General features: G+C 40.1%; 1 protein-coding gene across 1 annotated transcript; it reads right to left on the reverse strand.

The window, feature by feature from the left end:
• Positions 1–1,573: 1,573 nt before the first annotated feature.
• On the reverse strand, positions 1,574–10,516 carry PNO1 (partner of NOB1 homolog). The gene is made up of 7 exons (XM_036334305.1): positions 10,279–10,516; positions 9,912–10,061; positions 7,357–7,440; positions 7,117–7,177; positions 6,774–6,891; positions 2,975–3,045; positions 1,574–2,313 (listed from the first exon to the last, which is right to left on the reverse strand). The coding sequence occupies exons 1-7, from the start codon at positions 10,468–10,470 to the stop codon at positions 2,246–2,248; spliced, it is 744 nt and encodes a 247-aa protein (XP_036190198.1). The 5' UTR covers positions 10,471–10,516; the 3' UTR covers positions 1,574–2,245.
• Between the last annotated feature and the right edge of the window lie 12 nt (positions 10,517–10,528).

Raw genomic sequence — 10,528 nt, forward strand, 5'->3', positions numbered from 1 at the left:
TTATTATATAGGATAAGCAGTTACAAAAGAACAAATATTGTGTGATCCTACTTGTATGAGTTCCCGGATTTCTCAAATTCAGAGAAAGTAGAATGGTGGTTGCCAAGGGCCAGGAGGAGGTATTGGGGAATTAGTGTTTCATGGGTACAGTTTCAGTTAGGGAAGGTAAACTTCTGGAGATGGATAATTGTAATGATTGCACAACAGTGTATACTTAAAAATGGTTGAAATGGTAAACTTTATGTGTTTACCGCAATTTAAAAGTGAAAAAGCATCTCAATCTTTCTGGATAGTTTCCAGGACTTAAATATTGTTCAAACTCATGTGTCTTGAAACATTATTCCTTAGTCTTCAAAAATTCCCACAAACTCAAAAATCTTATTGCATTACACAATGTTTAAAGTCCTTTGCCACTTCAACCCTTCACTTCCCCTGGGCATTATAAATCTATCAGCTAACCAGATCAAATGAGCAATTCCTTGTTCTCAAACCTACAGATTTACTTGGTGTATTTGACCAAATAAGTAATTAACATTTCCCCATGAGCATTTTACAAGTTGTAAGATGGCTATGTACATTGTCACTGTATACTTTCAGTAATCTAACATTAAGCATGCTGGCCCAATCTTAACATGGCTGAGATCAGGAAAGTTAGGTCCTTTTCCCAGATTCTTGAACATGAGCTTTCTTCTCTACCACCCTAACTCTAGGTAGCATGAGTATTGGAACCCAAATCTGGAATGACTAGGAGGAAACACCTAAGCCGCCTCCCTTTCCAGCCACTAAGACTACTCATGCCCATTCTCCAGCTAATAAGTAAATTGTTAGTCAGAAATTGTGCTAGATAGTAGGGTGAGAGGCAGACACTAATTACAGTATAGCATGACAAATGGCATAGAAACATAGACACCATGGCTAAGGTTTGAGGTGTTAGATTTAGTGATTTGATCCAGGTTCTTAAGATCAACTATCACTGTGACAATCAGATTTATCTCTTGATTCCTTCTTCGTTATTCCCATTACAAGAATTGAGTTTCCTCTAACATTTTGTCTCCCTTTCAAACCCCAAGTACTACTGCTCCCCTAGGGAGGTACCCAGAACCCAAGGTGCTAAATCAAAGTTCAGTGTCCCAAGTTTATGAATATAAAGAGATTTGCTACCATCTTACATACTCTTCATGCTACTGCGTCGGCAAAGGATAAAATATTATTTGGGGTGGGAAATTCTTCCAGCAATTCCTCAATGGATTCCTACTAAAATATGTAAGTATATCCAATCCCATACAATGTACAGACTAGACCAGGGGTGGGCAAACTTTTTGACTCGAGGGCCACAATGGGTTCTTAAACTGGACCGGAGGGCCGGAACAAAAGCATGGATGGAGTGTTTGTGTGAACTAATAAAAATTCAAAGTAAACATCATTACATAAAAGGGTACGGTCTTTTTTTTTTTTAGTTTTATTCATTTCAAACGGGCCGGATCCGGCCCGCGGGCCGTAGTTTGCCCACGGCTGGTCTAGACTGTAACAGTGGCACGTGTAACTGATATAAATGAAACAGCAGCTGAATACATTTTCTTACATGAACTTTAGTTATTTAGGCAGACACTAGTTAAAACAACTATTACACTTGTAGAACATACTTTCTTAGGAGTAAAAACATCACTTTACTACTTAGAAGAAATAAACCCAACTTAGACACTTATGTGGAAAATAACATGTCAACCTTGTATTGTGATAAAAATGTTTAATTTTACAAGTGGCAAAACAGGTAGATTAGCCTTTTGGTTCACACATTGTAGCCAAACTGCTGCTAATAACCTGATTCTAAAATAGTCACATCACCAGTATCGAGGGACATGATTCAGAGAGGTTTTCTGGGAATAGTTCTTTAATTACAACATAGGGAAGAAATGTTTATAAATCTATAATTTAAAAACAAATTCAAATAGAAAAATAGTATTTCCTCCAAATAAGAACTAGAAATTATGCATGTAACTTAAGAGAAATTGTAATTAATGTTTAAGTATAATAATGGTATGAAATTTTGATACTTAAATTATCCTCAAAGCTGTTGAATGAATACTATTAAATTTTTCCTTTCGGGTTTATGCTTCTGGCTAAGAACTGACAAACAGAGACTGAGGTTTAAAGTGACCGAAAATTCTTCACATGGTTTCTTGGGACCATTTGTAAGCTCTTTTTCTCTACAGTCCAAAGACAAGAAAAAGTTTCTGATTTGAAATCAGAATCGATCTGCTGCTCTGCTAGCCACAGCTCGAATATTGCCATAAACCTTTGATGGAGGATTTCCTGTAGAGGAAACAAAACAAGCTTATTTATCTGTAGAAATATACTCACATATATAGAAACTACATGGAAAATGGTCTACAAAACTCTAAAAGAACAGGAACATTTTCCATTGGATCTATCTTTAATCAACAAAAGGCCTAAAAAGGAAACCATATCCAAATATTCTCCAAAAAAACCCATTTTAAATCATAAGAGCCAACATATTTAGGAAGGAAGCTAGTCAGACCTGGGCACCAAGGGAGTATCTCCAGTGTTTTCTGAGTACATTGCTACGCTCCCTGTAACTCCTGACCGAGTTACTGACGCTGATGCCGTGGGAAATGGGACCAAGTGGATTAAGCTGATGGTGCTGATCAGCAGCAGCTCCCTTTTCGTTGAACCTAAAATACGGTGTCATTGCCTGATGCTCTGGGATGGCTTTTCTGTGCACGTCACTCATCAGGGAAAGGCAGTGAAGATTTAAGCAATATAAGCCAATAAATCCTTTCGCTTTAGCAGACAGGGAATCCAAGCAAAAAGATTCCTACTTCTCTCAGGTTCTCATTTGCCAGCCCCCAGGAGTCTCTATTTGCTATCTTTAACATTTCTCTAAACTGACTTGCAAATCTGGTTTACTCTAGATCCTCTATTCGTTGTAGAGAAAATACAAAGAAATTATTACCCAGGATGAGGTTGCAAATGGCAGTTCTTGCCATCTTGATGTTTTGGAAAGAGCCAAGGATATGAACTTTCCTGCAAGAAAAAGTGAGACAAGTTAGCAACAAAATACATTTCCTTTACTAAGTCTTGTAATCCAGAAACTGAAAAATCATAAATACAGATTTCTAAGTAAAGGCTGTGATGATGGCTGCAAACTCTGCAAATATGCTAAGAACCCACTTTGAAAGGGGGAATTTTATGGCATGTGAATTATGTCCCAATATTAAAAAAGATTAGAAAATACATAAACATAAAAACAAAACTAAGACATTAGATTTTGGATAAATAATGACCAAAATAATGTGTTAGGGCTTCATACACTTGTTCTCCTTTAATCCTCACAGGAGAATCATTAGGTAGATGCTATTTACTGTTTTACAGATAATGGAAATGTTTACAAGAAACCTGTTCAAGATTATACACTGGCAGACCTGGGATTATTGATTACCCAGAAATGCAAGAAATACTGTACTTAATTAAAACATCTTTGGATTTCTACTATATAGCTTTCTAAGATTATCTAAATCTCTTCAGTACTCACACCCAGACCATTTTAATGGGAGTTCCTTGCTGAATGACTTAAAGATCTAAAGAGAGCATTTTGCCTTTTCAACTCATCTTCCAAAATTTCAGTAAACCACCCGAAATCGGCATTGGGAACATCAAGCAGAACCCTCTCCCCGCTCCCCCCGCCCTACATAGGCTCAGGTATTTCTGAAATTGGGGTAAGAGTAAAGCTACTAACAAGAAAATCAGTTAAAGTCTATTCAGATGATCCCCAGGTTTTCTTCCCCATTCTGAGCAAACAGGCAACCACCCCTCTGTAACTCTGACGAAATTATTGGGGGGAGAGGGGAGTTTGTTGGAGAAGGTAAAAAACATGGGTACCAGACTCAGCTGAAGAAGAATCATGTTATAAACAGGCAATGTCAAGCAAACATTTGCACACTGTCTTCCATAACTGAGCTCCAAAGCCTGGCAGCAGGTAATACTGAACACTGGTCTAACAGCTGGTCCGTAACATTATGTACGGACAGGATGGTTCGGAAGAAGAGTAAACTGGATCGTGAGAAAGGCTGAGTGTGTGGAGGGGAGGGAAGGGGAGGGGTGAAAGAAAGCTAAATCCTTATCATTTATAGTAGTCAACAATGAATCGGAAAAAATTAAGAAGCTGGCCTATAAATAAGATATTTGGAAATATGGAGATAAATAATTTTTAAAAATTCGCTGAGTTGAAATTGACTCCTCTAAAGAGGAGGAAAGGGAGGTAGGCAATAGAAATTTTTGGCTTTTTAAAATATGTGTATGTCTAACTAACAAAAATAGAATTCTTTAAAGCATGAAAGATGAGAACACAGAGACAGCAAGAATATATAAAGCGTCAGTAGTTTTCCTACTAAAACAAAGTAATGGGGCAGTAGTTGGAATGGCATGGAGGTCTCCGGACATACAAGCAACATGACTTCCTCTCCCATTTATCGGCATATATATGGAGCAAGTAGTTTTTAGTTTTATATCTTGCTCACATTATATTGTATTTTACCAGATTAGCAACTCATCCAAAATAACATTGAGAGGTGTACAACAGTCCACTTTATGGCTAGATCATAATTAATCTAAATTGTTCAACTTGTGAATTTCCAATTAGCCTATTTGTAGCAAAAACTACCAGATAGTACATTTCTTTAATTTTGAGTAATTCAATTTACAAAAATACACACAAAAGATCTAAGAAGCAATTCAATAGCAACATTATTCATAATAGCATCAAATTGAATATCCCAATGTCCATCATCTGTGGGTGGATAAACAAAATGCAATATATCCATACATTGGACTGGTACTTGGCAATAAAAAGGGATTACTGATACATCCAACAAAATGGAGAGTCAAAACAACTAAATGAAGCCATATCCCAAAAACTACAGACTGTGACTTCTAGGAAAGGCAAAACCGCAGTGACACAAAGTAGATCAATAAGTGCCTGGGTATGGGTGCTGCAAAGGTACACGAGGAACTTTTGGGGTGAAGGATCTGTGTGAGTGAAGTGGGATTACAGGACTAGTACCTCTGCCCAAACTCACTGAACTGTGTACTTAGAACAGGTGAATGTTATTGTATGTAAATCATTCCACAATAAAGCTGTTAATTTATTTCAATGAGTACATTTTTTAAGGTAATGCTTATAAATACTTATAAGTTTAAGATGTACTACCCATAATATGATTAACAAACCAGTTCATTTTTAGATTTCTAAATTAACAAGTTTTTAGGGCTATCCTATATAATAAAAGGCTAATATGTGCCCTAACCGGTTTGGCTCAGTGGATAGAGCATCGGCCTGTGGACTCAAGGGTCCCAGGTTCGATTCCGGTCAAGGGCATGTATCTTGGCTGCAGGCACATACCCAGTAGGGAGTGTGCAGGAGGCAGCTGATCAATGTTTCTCTCTCATCGATGTTTCTGACTCTCTATCCCTCTCCCTTCCTCTCTGTAGAAAAACCAATAAAATATATTTAAAAAAAAAGAAAGAAAAAAAAAAAGAAGAGGCTAATATGCAAATTGTCTCCTCAGGAGTTCAACTGCTCGCTATGATGTGCGCTGACCACCAGGGGGCAGCGTGGAACGAAGGCAGGCCCTGATTGGCCCTGATCATAGGCCAGGCCTAGAGACCCTACCTGTGCACGAATTTCATGTACCAGGCCTCTAGTATTTTAATATGTGGTATACATTTCACAATTTCTTAAGTTTCTAGTTCAAAAAAACTTTTCCCCTGGCTCCCTACTCCCAACTCTAGACTCAATTCATAAAAGATCAAAATTATAATACACCTGTCCTCAGGTAAAGAGGTCCACCAAAGTAGTACTATAGTTATTCTTTTTTTTTTAAAATATATTTTATTGATTTTTTACAGAGAGGAAAGGAGAGAGACAGTCAGAAACATCGATGAGAGAGAAACATCAATCAGCCGCCTCCTGCACATCCCCCACTGGGGACGTGCCCGCAACCCAGGCACATGCCCTTGACCGGAATCGAACCTGGGACCCTTCAGTCCGCAGGCCGACGCTCTATCCACTGAGCCAAACCGGTTTTGGCAATATAGTTATTCTTTAAGTACAGAAATAGTTGAACCTCTCAGTTTAGAGCAAAGATGAGACAATTTCAAATAAAATTATTTTTGGATTCGGTAGCAGGCAACGGCTTCGCCTCCCAACTTTGTGCATTATATAATCTCTGAGCCATCTGCTAGTTATCCCAACCTGGCAACAGAGCAGCTTCAACCTCACGGACGGGTAATTAGACTTCCTGCACCCTTACATTAAGCCTGTCTCATCTTATTTATGTCCCCATATGTTCTCTAGTTTCTGCCCAATGTGACTACTCACCTTCCTTTTAGGAAGGGCCTTTAAATACATATTTTAAAAGGAAATCTCACAACAGCATTTGCTCTCCCCTACTGACTTAATAGATTCCCCTGAGAAACTATTTACATTTTCACCTGTCCTATAATTCCTTTTAATACTGGTTCCAAACATTCCCTTCATGCTAACTGAGGAAAAAATTTCTAAGGTTTTCCCAACTTAATCTGCTTTCACAGTAAGTAACTATTCATCCAGAACCATATGCTGACAAAGATTTAGTGGCAACCCTATGCATAAAATACAACTTTTATGACCTTCTGAAAGGTCATTTTATCTTTATGACCAAGCAAAAGATCAAATGTAAATTACAACAATAATTTTCCTCAGATCACATACTTACACATCAGCTAGAACTATCCGTGTCCGTGTCACGTTCTCTATGGTGAATTTGGTTTTTCCTCCTTTGCCAGCGATTCTCCCTATTGCCCTTGACAGGTGGTCTCCCTTTAGAGGCTTCACTAAATGAGAAAAGCAAGACCTCAAGAGGCGAGCCATTCCAGTACACCACCCACTTCCACATACAGTGTAATCTTTAACACAATTTCCCTCTTAACAGACATGAAATATGCATTTTTTTTTAAAAAAGCTGCTCATAATCCAGCTCAACCAAAGCTTTAGGAAAGCTGAGAAACACACAATACAAAAGGACAGTATTTCATTACAAAAGACCGCCATACACTCACCATCTGTAACTTCAAAGGACTCCAAGAAGAGGTCATCCAACCTAATGAGAGCAAGTGCATCCTACAATATAAAAATAAATACTGTGAAGCCCTTCCATTTAAATCCCTGAGAATGAGTATTAAGCTAAAATACACCAATTATGGAATTAAAAATTCGTATTTAAAAAAGTCCCAATTCATTGAAACATTCATTTTGAGTATTTTTCAAGCCCCTATTTCAGATGTCATGAAATCACTCACCTCTACCTGAAACCCGAGAATAAAGGCTTTCACAAAATCGGCGGCTTTTGTCAGGGCGCTAACATCCTTGGTTTCTTTACAAGTCTGTTTTAAAAGAGGCACACATTATAGGTGGTGATGAAAAAGATAATATTCTAACAGAATACTAGGAATGACCTTTCCCTTTATTGTAATTTCCTTCACCACCACCCTTTCCCCAGTGTATTCTCCATGACCCAGTTTTTGCTGAGGTAAGTACTGTTTAACTTGCAAAATAAAACTTTCCCAACTCCAGAGGTAGACAGTCCCACCAAAATGCTGTCAAATGACTGTACTCCATCCAGATCTGACTTGGGCTTAACAGCAAGATCCCTGTGGCACAGCCGGAATGCACGCACGCTGAAGAACGTCCTCAGACCAGCCCCTCCATGCGTCAAGGCCGAAGCCAGTAGTCTTATCTTTCAATACAGTCTTCCCTGCAAGTTGTGATCTAATCTCCCAACTTCAATCGTGTATGTACTGATGTTTCCCACAGCAACAACCCCAGTACTAACTACTCAGAGTGGTTTAAGCAGGGATCCTGCCCTCAAAGAGTTCACTGGATAATCACAGAAACAGCTATTCCTAACATGCCTACCACTGTAAATGACATGCATTATAAAGGTGCTTTCTGTACAACAGCTCTAAGCTTCCTGACAACCCTAAATATTAAGTGATATAAAGACTGATGTTCGAGGCAACTAAAGTACTAAAAGGTGAAAGAGGTAAGATTTGAACATAGGTCTGATTCCAAAACTGTTATTTCCACTCTCCCACATAAGCTCACCATCTAATTGAGGAGACCACGTCCTTGACAAATTTGAAACCATACAGGGTTGTATAAAACTAGACCCTGTATGAGTCTGGTTTTAAAACTGGATCCTATCCCAATCCTCTACATGACCTTGAACAAGTCCCATAAATATTCTAGGTCTTAAGTTTTCTCATCGTAAAATAAGGGCGCCAGGGTAGGAGATCCCAAGAGGTCCCTACTAGTATCAAAATTCACTTATCAGCTTGATGACTTTGGCCAAGACACTCCTTTGACCCTCAGTGTCCCCACATCCATAAGATGGGGATATGTCCTCTCCCTAACAGGGCTGTCCTAAAGGCCAAAATGTGTAGCATGTGCTAAAGCACCACCTTGTGCCTGGCGTATAACAGCATCACAACTCTTAGTGGGACCCAAACTGAGGGTGCTGCAACCCATATGACAGCGAAACACAACACAGCTTTGGCACTGAAGGCATGACTGAAAAATGGACTGATCATAAAGGAGAAAGGACTTGAGTTAGACCCTAAAAGATGAAGGGGACTGAGACAGGACGACAAAGGGGGGAGGGAGGAGAGGGTCTTCGTCACAGAGGAAAGCCACCCGTACGTATGGATATAAAAATGTTCAGAGAGATGGTGGGACAAACTTGGGACTGGGACTCCTACTTGAAAGGCAAGTTCAGTCCGAAACTTAACTCTTGTGTTTCAGAGACACTGAAGATGCCAGGTCATCAAAACAAAAGCAGTGTTGTCTGGGAAAATTAATCTGGCTCGGCACAGAGGACGGAGTGGTGAAAGATGATGGAAAGCAACGAAGCAAGGGAAGCCTATAAGGAAACAGGAAGTTTTGGCATGACGCCATGAAAACCTGAATGAAAGTGGCAAGGAAGTCTACTGTCAAGTTCTCTCTTTTAAACGTTACCAACTATTTAGAGTGCCTCTCGGCTTTATTCCATTGTTCTAGTCCAGCCGTGGGCCGGATCCGGCCTGTTTGAAATGAATAAGACTAAAAAAAAAAAGGACCGTACCCTTTTATGTAATGATGTTTACTTTGAATTTATATTAGTTCACACAAACACTCCATCCATGCTTTTGTTCTGGCCCTCCGGTCCAGTTTAAGAACCCATGGTGGCCCTCGAGTCAAAAAGTTTGCCCACCCCTGTTAGTCTCTCAGAGGAGATGAGTCTATAGCAGTCCTGATGACAGACAGCACAACAATCCTCAAAAAGACAGATTATAATTGATTTTGGTCTTTGATTCTGATACAAAGTTAGCACTCAGAAAAAGAAGCTCTAAGTCAATTAATTTTGATTGTCGAACCACTGGGCTGACACCATAGGAAAAAATATATACACGTGTGTAGTACTGTCTATATGTGTATACAACATATATGTGTATATATGTAATTTGTACTTATTTCTAAGATACATTTTTCCCCAAATACCAATAAAATAGATAGTGCAGCAAGTACTTCAGCTCATTATTTACAAACTTCTGTTTATGACGACCTCTCTTTAGCTGGCCTTTTCTCAGTTCAACACAGAACATTATAAAAAAAATATGCAGAGCATAACATAACCACTATTTTGGTATGATCTCAGGCTCAACTTATGAACTCAACTAATATGTGTGTTAAATGCAAACTCACTAAGTTAGAAAACTGGGAGAAAGTCATTTAACAAAACGAGTCCCACGGAGGAAAGTCTATTCCTGCATGTTCATCCCTGTAAACCGTATTTGGAAATGGCTGGCATTCTCCATACCCTGATTTCTACATTCCTCGATTTCAAGTTAAAGCGAATCTGAAGTCCCAAATGTTCTACGATAGGAGTAAATATCTTCATCCAGTTCTCTTTCAAGGGTGTGTATCTGTTAGCTGGGACTGGAATTCTCCTTGTTTCTTCTTTCCCATCCTGCAAGGAAAGGACGCACAATTGAGATGCCTGAAGGAAGGGGGGTGGAGCTGTAACTTGACAACTGATCCGCACAAAAAAGCTCCCTTTCTCTGACGAATTAAACGTCAGCGGAGTCACGTCTGCAGCTTCAGAAGGGCCCACGCAGCCTCACCATCACCACCGACTTGGCCTCCCCCAGGTCCCTACCCCACTCCCGTCCCGGTCCCGCCAGTACCAGGAACCCGTCCCCGGAGAGGGGCGGGAACACGGGCCTCTTCGCCGCCGGCCAGGCCTCCTCAGTGTCCATGCGGCTGGCATCCCACCCTCCCCCGCCGCGGACATTCTTCGCCCTCCGGCCACCCTTGGGGGTGACCTGGGTGAAACCGTCCTCGGCCACACCGCTCTGTGCCTCCATTGCTGCGGCCATCCTCAGGAATCTCTAGCCTCCGCAGGCGCTTCCGGGTGGAACACGTGCGCCGCTGCAC

This window comes from Myotis myotis, unplaced genomic scaffold (assembly GCF_014108235.1).
Source record: "Myotis myotis isolate mMyoMyo1 unplaced genomic scaffold, mMyoMyo1.p scaffold_m19_p_14, whole genome shotgun sequence".
Classification (NCBI taxonomy): Eukaryota; Metazoa; Chordata; class Mammalia; order Chiroptera; family Vespertilionidae; genus Myotis; species Myotis myotis.